We start from the raw sequence: 12,391 nt of genomic DNA, 5'->3' as shown, positions 1-12,391 counted from the left end.
CAGCTGGGTAACAAAGAGGCAAAAAAACCAACCAGAATTCCTGCTCCTGATCACTATCCTGTGACACCTGCTCGAAACTGCATCTGTGCAGGTGTCGAGTAACGACAGGGTCAGGCTGAGCCATGATTCTCCCCCTTGGTGGATTAGCCGACCAATGGTCAATGGCCAGATACATGGAAGATGGGCCACTTGGACGAGCTGGTCGAGGGCTGTAGGTGCCCATGGAGCTGTGCCGCAGGTGAATTGAGGGTGGGAATGCATCATACCCTCTTCCATTCACACTGTCCAGCAGTGTTATTGCCCCCATACTGCACAATCATAGTCTTTTCTCAAGTCACAGCTTGCATCTGACACTCTGCCTTTTTCTCTGTAGCTGATGTTCACAAGGAGAAGAATCACGTGATGTATGAAGGCAAACACATACACTTCTCAGAGGTCGATAACAAGCCATTGTGCTCTTACAGTCCCAAGCTCTGCAAGCAGCGCCGGCTCAACGGCTACGCATTCTGCATCCGCCACGTTCTGGAGGACAAAACTGCCCCTTTCAAGCAATGTGAATTTGTAGCCAAGTACAACAGCCAGCGGTGCACGAACCCTATCCCAAAATCTGAAGATCGAAGGCAAGTCAACCTTTTTAATTGGATAACAGCAGGAAAGGGAGGAGGGTGAAGTCTTAACTTTAAATGCCCGTTGGTACACTGATGATATTGAGTGCAACGTTGCTTTTACACCCGACACAATTTTACTACTTGTTCAAGTCACTGGATGGTAATATTGGGCGGGCTATACAGTCGACATTCTACTCCATCCCATGGGTTTCCCGCCTGGTGAGTGAGGTTAAAATTATATCCAGTTTCTCAGATCACATAGAATCAGTGCAGTAAAATGATCCCTAAAAAAGGGGATGAACCGGATAGAATCTGACTTTTTAAAATATTTTATTTACCTACCAAAGCACGTAATTTTTTTCTTGCTAGCGAGAAGCTACTGCTGTGTGATTTGTGTACAGTCAAACCGTCTTGAATCACTGCCAGTCCTCTCCTCTCCTTTTTTGTCTCTTTTCCATGGAGGTGTACATGCTTACAAGCTGTGGCATCATTTCCACAGTGTCTCATTCCTGTGGTGCAGGCAATGCGAAAAGATGATATAAGATGGAAAAAGGTATATATATTTTCCTTTTCTCTCTTCTTCCCAAGATGATAGTGAACACTGGGGTGCGGTTCCACAAATGCTGCAGGACCTCCCTCGGTGATTTTCATCATGTGAGCCTCGGGGCAGCTCTTTCATACTCCCTAGGTCTCTGCCGATACGGCTGGAAAGCTAGCAGATGGTCCATGGTCGTGGTGACCTTTTTTGTCAGTTTTGCTCTGTAACCATTTCTGTTTAACAATATGACCATGTTCAGGAAGGCACCACTGAGAGAATGTGGGCTGCAATCTATTTCCTTTGATGATGGAGGGTGTCCTCCATGTGGACAGGACTTGGTGTCTACAAGGACTGTGCGGCGGTCACTCCGACCAATGCCGTCGCTGACAGAAGCATCTCCGATTGGTGAGGAGGAGGTCCGCTAGGTTATTCCCGCTTGTTGGTGCTCTCACCACCTGCTATAAACCCAGTCTGGCAGTTATGTGCTAGATTATACTCCACATAACCTATGGGACGAATATTGAAAAGCCATGCACAAGCTGCCAGTACTACTACAAACAGTGTTTGTGAATTGCTTCTCATGGGAAGCAGGGATTGCGTAGAGAATTAATAAATAGTTACTGAGAAATGCTGCTTCTAATTCAGCTTGCATTCATTAAAAAACTAAACATTGTTCTTAGTGTTTATAATTCCATTTAAAGTGGCAGTGAGATTAACTGTCTCCTGAAGGCGAAAGTGAACTTTTTGCAAGAGAAAGCATTTATTTAATAACTCTTTTTGCTAACCTGGTGTAAGCTACAATGCTTGAAGTTTAAACTGTAAGTTAAATCTTACAGTTGGTTAAAAAACTAATATTACTGAGAAATTAAAAAACCCACTTTCCCAAAATAAAATTGCCTACTGCTGGTAGTGGTGAACTTTGCCATGAACGTTGTCCTGGAATAGAGACGACAGACTGATTTCAAGTGTTTGGCTGCACGCCCTTGCTCAGTGAGTTATTTATTTCTGCAATACTGCGAAACCTGCTTGGAACAGTTCATTAACTGTTGTCTTTGTCGTTACAATCATCAGTAATTGAAGGAGCTGCAAACTTTGACCAGAGCACCATATATTTAGTTTGTGTCTATTCTTCATTGTGGCGAGTCGAAGAGACTTAGTAGTTGGCAGGAAAAAAGACAGAGGCGCAAGGGGAGAGCCAACTGTGCAACAGCCCCAACAAACAAATTTCTCTGCAGCACCTGTGGAAGAGCCTGTCACTCCAGAATTGGCCTTTATAGCCACTCCAGGCGCTGCTTCACAAACCACTGACCACCTCCAGGCGCGTATCCATTGTCTCTCGAGATAAGGAGGCCCAAAAGAAAGAAAAAGAAAAGAATTCTTCACTGCAGTATTTTTGGACTACTGCCTGCTAACTGCCTGATAAATGGCAAGTAACATTTGTGCCACACAAGTGCCAGGCAATGACCATCTCCAACAAGAGAGAATCTAACCATCTCCCCATGACATTCAATGGCATTACCATTGCTGAATCCCCCACTATCAACGTCCTAGGGGCTACCATTGACCAGAAACTGAACTGGAATAGCCATATAAATACCGTGGCTACGAGCAGGTCAGAGGCTGGGAATCCTGCGGCGAGTAACTCACCTCCTGACTCCCCAAAGCCTGTCCACCATCTACAAGGCACAAGTCAGGAGTGTGATGGAATATTCTCCACTTGCCTGGATGGGTGCAGTTCCAACAACACTCAAGAAGCTCGACACCATCCAGAACAAAGCAGCCCGCTTGATTGGCACACCATGCGCAAACATTCACTCCCTCCACCCCTGACGCACAGTGGCAGCAGTGTGTACCATTTACAAGATGCACTGCAGCAACGCACCAAGGCTCCTTCGACAGCACCTTCCAAATCCGCGACCTCTACCATCTCGAAGGACAAGGGCAGCAGATGCAGGGGAACGTCACCACCTGCAAGTTTCCTCCAAGTCACACACCATCCTGACTTGGAACTTTATCACTGTTCCTTCACTGTCGCTGGGTCAAAATCCTGGAACTCTCTTCCTAACAGCACTGTGGGTGTACCTACCTCACATGGACTGCAGCGGTTCAAGAAGGCAGCTCACCATCACCTTCTCAAGGGCAATTAGGGACGGGCAATAAATGCTGGCATAGCCAGTGACGCCTACATCCTGTGAATGAATAAAAAAATAACATGGCTGCCCCCTTGCTCTTCCCTTGTCTTACCAGTATGCACATTTTGTTTTGAAATCTATTATTTGGCTGCACCAATGCATGTCTCATTTACCCTCATTTCTTCCTCTGGGATCAGAGTTGTTTTTGTCCATTTTTGTTCTCTCCTTCACCCATCCTGTTTAGATAATACTTCATGAAAGTACCCACAGTGCTGTTTTGAAAGCGTTACTTGCATTGTTGCCTGCATCTTTTGTAAATTGTGCCTCTGCACACTTGTATTGTGTCATTTACTGTTGTAACTTGAGAACTTCCACCAGTATACACTTTCTCCCTGCCTACCCACCCCCTTCCCTTAGTAAAACATGAAGATAGTAGCCAGCTTAGGGCATTTTTTTTCTTGCTGCCTTTCCAAAGCTTTTATTCATTTTTCTTTCATATTGCACAATGTATTTATTATACGATGCACTTCATTCATTGCTCCAACTTTCTCCCACCCCCAGTTACTGCCCTGTATCCAGCAATACTTCATCCTAGTGCAGTGGTTTGCCAATCTTACTGAATGGAGGCCTCCCCTACGAGTACTCGCATACTCCAAGGGACTTCTGCGTCCTAATTTTGAAAGGACAGCACCAGCCACTCGAGCAAAAGCAAACATTGCAGAATTGTTTTTTCGTCATTCATGGACAGCAGGAGAAATAACCTTTTAATAAGACAACAGTGACAAAATAAAACAAAAATTTCACAAACATCTATGTCCAGGCTGCGGCTCTTTTTCTCTAGAAAAGAGGAGGGTGATGGGTGATTTGATAAAAGTCTCTAAGATTACGAAGATGTAGAAAAGATGTTTCCATTTGTGCATGAGTCCAAAACTAGGGGACATAAATATAAGATAGCCACTAATAATTGCTGTAGGAAATACAACAGAAACGTCTTTACCTATTGAGTGATTAGAATGTGGAACTCACTATTACATGGGGTAGTTGAGGCGAATAGCATAGATGCATTTAAGGGGAAGCAAGATAAGCACATGATGGAGAAAGGAATAGAAGACTATGTTAAGCTAAGGTAGGGTGGGAGGAGGGTTATGTGGACCACAAGCACTGGCACAAACCTTGGGCCAAATGGCCTATTTCTGTGTTGCAAATTCTGTGTAATCCTATGATCCACAGTTTGTAACCCTGTATTATTCGACTCAAAAAGCTAACCACAATCCAAGTTTGAGAGGACAGAATTTACAATTGTACTTCTGAATATTCTTCGCAGTTCAAGTGAATGTAGCAGGAAAATTTCAACTTCCTAACCCCCGCCCCACCCCACCCCACTGGAACAACGCAAAGCTGGAATATTTATACCAAGTAATATCATGGTTCTGACCCCAGTGCTTGGAGGAACATGGGAGCTGACTGGAACAAGGTGCGGTACTTGGTGTTGTAGCAGAGTTCCTTTACTGTGCTGACTATTTCATTCTTCTCTGACAGATACTGCAACAGCCACCTGCAAGTCCTCGGTTTGGTGCCCAAAAAAGAGCGGAAGAAAAAGAATGAGCAGCTAGAAGAGGTGCGCCCCAGACTGCACCCTGATGCTACCATGGCAGTCAGCCTGGCAGTGCCCTCGTTGGCCTTGAAGGCGGCAAATGGTCTGGATGGGCCGACGCGATCCCCGCAGAGGCCACGGCTGACTCTTCAGTACCTGGAGCATGAGCTCGATGATCCGTTTGCTTTCCCCGACGACGACGACTGCGTACTGAGGAAAGGAACTGTCAAACGGAAGCTTCAGACCAAACTGGCTCAGAACCGACAGCAGCAACGACTGCTGCGTGAGCCCGAGATTTTCAGACTGCAATCAGAGCACTTTATCCCTCATCCTGCACCATCACGGCCACAGTACGCTGGCACTCCCCCTCTCTCCAGTCCCCCCCGACCCACCGGACTGTCGCAGGGCCTGCTATGCAAACCCCCTCCGCCTCCACCCCCGACTCCCAGTTTGCCACAAGTGGCAGCCCATGGTATAGTTACGACAACGCCGGCCTTGCACTCGCCAAATGGAAAGCACCACCGGTCTGCCTCGCCGCTACAGCAAACGCCGCCTCCGCCCCCACCACAGCCGGCTCCGGCCCTGCCCCCACCTGTCCCTGTGGCAAAGGACTCTCCCCGGCCTGACGTGGTTGTCCTCAAGGCTTCAAACTCCACGCCGGTCTGTAAGCAACACTCGGCCTGTGTGAACAGGCTCCAGAGACTAGCAAAGCTCTGTGCTGAGAAGCAACTGTTACACCGGGATCTCTTCCCACATTTAGGTAGGAGCGTGTGAGGCTTTTTAATGATTTATTTCACTCAAAATGCAATCCTTTATCATGTTGTATTGTGTGCCTCAGGGCAGCCAAGCAACTTGCTATGTAACAATGCTGATTCAATGAAAACAAGCAACAATGAATTAAACAAGTACTGTGCATAGTTCTGGTCTCCATATTACAAAAGCAATATAGGGGCACTAGAGAAGACCCATAAAAGATTTACAAGAATGATACCAGAACTGAGAGGTTATAGCTATCAGGAAAGATTAAACAGGCTGGGGCTCTTTTCATCAATGAGGAGAAGGTTGAGAGGTGACCTGATAGAGATCTTGACGATTATGAAAGCATTTGGTGGGGTAGATGTAGAGAAAACATTTCCATTGTTGGGTAGACCAAATCTGGGGGCCATAAATATAAAGTAATCACTATTAAATCCAGTAAGGAATTCAGGAGAAAGTTCTTGGCTCTGAGAGTGGTGCAAATGTGGAACTTGCTATGTTATAGAGTGGTTGTGGTGAACAGTATAGATGTGTTCAAAGGTAAGTTAGCTAAGTACATGAGGCAGAAAAGAATATAAGGAGACGTAAATAGATTATTGAAGAAAGGTGCGTGAAGACTTGTGTGGTGTATAAACATTGACAAAAACCTGTTGGGTTGAATGACCTTTTCTGTCTTGTATATTCTATGTAAATTCAAATGTTTCGTTCTAACCAAAGTACTCCTCCAGGTGCTCTTATCTCCATTTCGAATCTTTTCTCCTGTACGTTCTCCTCCGAAGGTGTCAGCTCCTTCCTTGGGTATGGTTCCTTGACAGCGTGGCGAGTCGAAGAGACTTAGCAGTTGGCAGGAAAAAAGACAGAAGCGCAAGGAGAGAGCCACCTGTGTAACAGCCCTGACAACCAATTTTATCTGTAGCACCTGTGGAAGAGTCTGTCACTCTAGAATTGGCCTTTATAGCCACTCCAGGCGCTGCTTCACAAACCACTGACCACCTCCAGGCGCTTACCCACATTGTCTCTCGAGATAAGGAGGCCAAAGAAGAAGAAGTAGGTTCCTTGAATCCTGTACGTTATGCAAATTGCCGCTCTTCACGTACAAAGCTTCATGCTGAATGCCGCCAAGCGTTTGACTGCAATGAAGTTGGGGGGGATGAGGGGCATCATAGCCATGACTGATTTTGTCCACACCTCTGCACTGCCCACATGGGTCACTGGAAAGCAATTGGGAGCTGGAAACCTGGTTGCTTTCTTGTTTTCAAAGAGCAACAAGGAGAGAGATGTAGAGAGGTGAAATGTTGTAGGCAGGGAATTCCAGAATTTGGGCAGAGGCAATTGAAGGCACGCCTGCCGATAGTGGAGTGCAGGCAGTCGGGGATGCGCAAGAGGCCAGAATTGGATCCATCCCTAATTGGCCTTGAAAAGGTGGTGGTGAGCTGCCACCTTGAAACGTTGTAGTCCATATGGTGTAGGTGCACGCACAGTGCTTTAATGTAGGGAGTTTGAGGATTTGGATCCAGCGACAGGGTTGTAAGGCTGGTGGAGATTGCAGATTTAGGGAGGGATTTGAAAACAAGAATGTGAATTATAAAATTGAGGTGGTGGTGTCAGACCAGGAGCTGATGTAGGACAGCGAGCACAGGGGTGATGGTGAACTGGACTTGGTTCCTGTTAGGATATGGACAGCAGAGGTTCAGAGAGGGTGGTAGGTGTGAAGCTGGCCAGGAGAGTGTTGGAATAGTCGAGTTCAGAGATAACAAAGTCATGGTTGAGGACTTCAGCAGCTGAGGCAGTGTAGTAGTGCGTTTCTCCTTTTTATCTTCATTTTCATCGCTCATTCTCTTTTCTCCTGTGCCATAATTTCAGTTCTGGTAACCAGATATACGCTGATAGACATTTGCCAGCACAGTCCTCTTTCTGTGTTTGTACAAATCCGTTGCACAGTATTACCGAATCTTCACTCTTTTAGTGACCATAGCAAGTTGACGTGACCTGTGAGAGATATGGCCAGACTGCCACTGAAAGGCACTTTTATGTCTGATACCAGCTGCGTTTTATGTTTTATTATGACAACACAAAAGCATTTGTTTCCTGATGCAGATGTGAGGAGAAATTTCTTTGCATAACAGGTTGTTGGAGCATGTATTGCTTTGCCATAGGCAGTGGGTGAGGCAGTAATTGTGGCATCGTTTAAGGGAAAGTGTATATAAACAGTCAAAGTAGGGGAAGATACAGGATTCTGGTGTCAGAGCTGGCACAGATGCCATGGGCTGAATGGCCTCCTACTGTGTTGTAAATTTTTGTCATTCTACAAGCTTAAAAAGCTTGTGTGTAAAATGTCTCTAGATTTTTTGACAAAAACACATGATTATTTCATTGTGTGTGGGACCTTATTGTTTGCAAATTGGCTGTCACATTTCCTACATTATGACAGTGACTACACATCAAAAGAACTTCATTGGTTGTGAAATGATTTGAGACATCCTGAAGTTACGCAAGGTGCTGCAGAATTGCAAGCTTTCTTCCTCCTTACTTTCTATCTTGGTTTAGTTGGGAAAGTGTAGGAAGAACTGACACTGTTTCCAAAACTATTAAATGAAGGGCATTACAGAGGAGGTTTGGTTACTAGTAAATTATTTCCTTCCCTTGCGCACTTCTGATGAGGATGGCAGTAATTTGTGCTGCTGTGTTTTTTATTTTTGGAAAAACCAAAAGCTTGTTAAGTGTGAGCTCCTTTATATGACAAAGTTTATCTTGAACCATTATGGATAGTGCACTCCATGGTAAATAAACCTATCTTGTAATCACACTTTTCTTTCACCACGAGTTAGGTGGTGGTGGAACCAATTCAGTGAGCAATCATTTGATGCCAAGTCCAGAACTGGGTAAGGTTGGTGCAGTGGTTTGGACAAAGGCAATGGGTTTGAAACTTGCATTCTGTGTTCTGCTTTCCTACCTAGGATGAAAATGAATGAAGAATTCACTGCCTAAAAGGGTGGTGGATGCAGATTCAATAGCAACTTTCAAAAGGGAATTGGATATATAATTGAAAAGGAAAGATTTGCAGAGCTATGGAGAAAGAGCAGGGGAGTTGGACTAACTGGCTAGTTCTTTTGAAGAGCTGGCATAGGCGTGATGGTTCATATAGCTTCCTGTGTTGTATGATTCTATGATACTAATGATTTAATTAAAAGCAGAAGCCAAGATTTCTTACAGTTGACGGCCATCATCCTTTGTAAGAAAAACATTATCTTCAAGCTTAACAGAACGCTGAGATCTCCACATTAGGTTGAGTCTGCAGGAAGTAATGTGATGCTGTGACCTGGCAATTAAAGGAGGTTTAACATTCTCGTCAGCAATCAGTGGCTGACTCTGAAAAAGAACTCAGCAACTGTGAGACTCGTCTTCAGCATGTTAATTTTACGGATGTGACATTAAACCAAGGCTCCATCTGACCTCTCAAAAGATCTCGTCGATATTTGAAGAAAAGTAGGGGAGTTCTCTCCGGTGTCCTGGCCAATCAACATCACTTCAAACAAAAAAACCACATTATCTGGTCAGAATAGTATTGCTGTTTGTGGGAGCTTTCTGTGCGCAAATTGGCTGCTGCGTTTCTTACAGTGCCACAGTGATGACACTTCAATAGTATTTCATTGCCTGTAAAGGGCATAGAGATGTCCTGAGGTCATGAAAGGTGCTACATAAATGCAAGTTCCTTGTTTGTGTGACTGGCTACAGACACAGTGAAAGTGACCTTGTAACAAGTGTGTTGCTATGTTTTGAAGGCCCCACTTAAATTCAGGCTGTGGTAACATTGCACTGTTTCTGTACTGGTATATGTCATAGAAACAGAAGTCTCATGAACATATTATTCACATGACATGGTAACTGATTATTAACAGTCCCTGGGAGGCAATATGGTCCCCAGCACTGGGCAGGAGCCCATCTCGGACAAATCTAAATGGTGCCTACAGTACTGGCAAATGGTTAGTGACATTTTTTTTTTCTAAAAAAAAATGTCACTAACCATTTGCCAGTACTGTAGGCACCATTTAGAACGTATTAAATGCACTGACTATTTCTGGCAGTACTTGCCCTATGCATCGAAATGGGACAGTAACTCTAGGGGTCAGTGCGTGACGTTAATGGAGAGAGTAAATGTAGGGGTCAATGTGTGATGTTAAAGGACACAGCAACTCTAGGGGTCCGTGTGAGTGTCAAAGGAGACAGTAACTTTAGCGGTCAGTGTGTCACATTAACGGAGACAGTAACTCTCGGGGTCAGTTTGTGATGTTAAAGGAAATATTAGCTGAAGGGGTCGGTGTGTTATAAAGGAGACAGTATTTCTAAGGGTCAGTTGGCACTGCTAAAACAGACGGTAACGCTAGGGGTCAGTGTGATGTTAAAGGAGACAGTAACACTCAGAGTCAGTGATGTTAAAGGAAACCGTAACTAGGGGTCAGTATGGTGTTAAAGGTGACAGTAACTAACTGTCAGTGTGATGTTAAAGGAGACAGTAACTCTAGGAGTCAGTGCGTGATAAAAACAGACAGTAACTCTAGCGGTCAGCATTTGATGTGAAAGGAAACAGTAGCTCTAGCCGTCAGTGTGTGACGTTAATGGAGACAGTAACTGTAGGGATCAGTGTGTGATAAAGAAGACAGTTACTGGAGGGGGTCAGTGTGTGATGTTAAAGGACACAGTTACTCTAGAGGTCAGTGCGAGTGTCAAAGGAGTCAGTAACTCTGCTCTGTGTGTTAAAGGAGATAGTAAATCAAGGGGTCAGAGTGAGTGTTAAAGGAGACATTAACTCTGGGGGTCAGTGAGTGATGTTGAAGGAGAGAGTAAATGTAAGGGTTAGTGTGAGTGTTGAAGGAGATCGTAACACTAGCAGTCAGTGTGTGATAAAGGAAACAGTATCTCTAGGGGTCAGTGTGTGATAAAAGAGACAGTAACTCTCGGGGTCAGTGTGAGTGTTAAAGGAGACATTAATACTAGGGGTCAGTGTGTGATAATGGAGACAGTAACTCTAGGGATCAGTGTGTGACAGTGAAGGAGCCAGTAGCTGTTGGAGTCAGTGTGAGTGTTAAATCAGACAATATCTTGAGTGGTCAGTGTGTGATGTTAAAGAAGACATTAACTCTTGGGGTCAGTGTGTCATAAAGGAGACATTAACTCTAGGGGTCAATGTGTGATGTTAAATGAGACCTGGGTTCAGTTCAGTTCAGTTCTGGGTACTGCCTGTGTGGAGTTTGCAAGTTCTCCCTGTGACCGCATGGGTTTCCGCCGGGTGCTCCGGTTTCCTCCCACCGCCAAAGACTTGCAGGTTGATAGGCAAATTGGCCATTGTAAATTGCCCTTAATGTAGGTAGGAGAATGGTAGGGAATGTGGGATTAATGTAGGATTAGTATAAATGGGTGGTTGATGGTCAGCACAGACTCGGTGGGCCGAAGGGCCTGTTTCAGTGCTGTATCTCTCTATAACTCTGGGTGCCAGTGTGTTAAATGGGACAGTAACTGTAGTGGTCAGTGTGTGACCTTTAAGGAGACAGTAACTTTAGGGGTCTATGTGTGCTGTTGAAGGTAATCATAATTCTAGGGGTCTGCATGACGTTAGACGCAACAGTATCTCTTGAGGTCTGTGTGCTGTAAAAGCAGACAGCAACTCGAGGGGTCAGTATGTGATAAAGGAGACAGTAACTAGTGGTGAGTGAGATGTTAAATGAGGCAGCAGCTCTTGGTGGGTTGGAAAGGTAGGGGTAATCAGTGATTGTTATTAAGTGAGACATTAACTCTAGGATTCTGTGTGTGATGTTAAAGGAGGCTGGATCTCTAGTGGTCAGTGTTTGAGATGTTAAAGGAGACAGTAACTCTGGGGGTTGATGTGTGATGTTAAAGGAAATGGTAACTAGTTGTCAGTGGACAGGGAAGGCAGTTACTCCATGGGTCAGTACAGTCCTGTGAATTATTATTAGTTGGAAATGTGTTTGGGCATCTGCTCATCTTCCTAGAAAAATCCTAAGGTGTCGTACTTCATCATCCATTTGTTTATTAAATGATTCCAAGGTTTTTACCTGCGCTACACTGTGTGGATATTTATCCCACATGTTCCCTTCGATATCACTTGGAAAGCCTTTCCTTGGGTCTCCAGTGTAATGCTTTGCATCCTGCCTTGGGTTCAGTGAGATGACATTCTTCTTGTCTACAGGGCTAGACTGGTCCGAGGACAGCGAGGAGGAGGAAGAGGTGGAAGATGAACGTGTGCCTCCTTGCCAGTATGCGTGGACGTTGCGGGACAAGTGGTCAGCTATTCGGCCCGAGTGAGTACCATCCGGGTAATCATTCAGCAACTTGTTGGGACCCTGGTCCGGGAACTAATAACTTGGTTTTGTCGGCGCGTTTGACATTTTTCTACTGAAATAAACCCTGCCAGCACTGCCACTTGCCTGTGATATGTACTGGGCATGCACACATTTAGAATAAGGAATGACCTTTTGTAGATGTACATCTTTGATCTCCTTGATTGGTTAGATTATGCTTACTATGCACAGTTCTGATGTACATACAACAAAAAGGACAGAGAAGCACTGGAAAAAGTGCAAAAACAAGGATGACACCAAACCAAGACGGTGCAACAATCAGGAAAGACTGAACTGGCTGGGGCTCTATTCTTTAGAGAAGGTTGCGAGGTGACCTTATTGATATGTTTATTATTACATAGCAGTTCGATAAGGTAGACTTGGATGTTTCCACTTGTGGGAGAGTT

At 44.9% G+C, this 12,391-nt stretch overlaps 1 protein-coding gene across 3 annotated transcripts in view; it reads left to right on the top strand.

The window, feature by feature from the left end:
- The window catches only part of LOC137372303 (INO80 complex subunit D-like), a 93,177-nt gene that overhangs the window by 26,140 nt on the left and 54,646 nt on the right, over positions 1-12,391 (top strand). For all 3 annotated transcript variants that reach the window (XM_068036108.1, XM_068036109.1, XM_068036107.1), the window contains exons 2-4: positions 374-620; positions 4,818-5,632; positions 11,834-11,945. In XM_068036108.1, the coding sequence (XP_067892209.1) occupies positions 403-620; positions 4,818-5,632; positions 11,834-11,945 (1,145 nt within the window). In that variant the 5' untranslated portion in view covers positions 374-402. The remainder of the gene's footprint in view (positions 1-373; positions 621-4,817; positions 5,633-11,833; positions 11,946-12,391) is intronic.

Source organism: Heterodontus francisci, chromosome 7, assembly GCF_036365525.1.
Source record: "Heterodontus francisci isolate sHetFra1 chromosome 7, sHetFra1.hap1, whole genome shotgun sequence".
In the NCBI taxonomy this organism is placed as follows: domain Eukaryota; kingdom Metazoa; phylum Chordata; class Chondrichthyes; order Heterodontiformes; family Heterodontidae; genus Heterodontus; species Heterodontus francisci.
The sequence above is the reverse complement of the archived record's forward strand: the minus strand, read 5'-3'. Positions and strand labels throughout refer to the sequence as shown.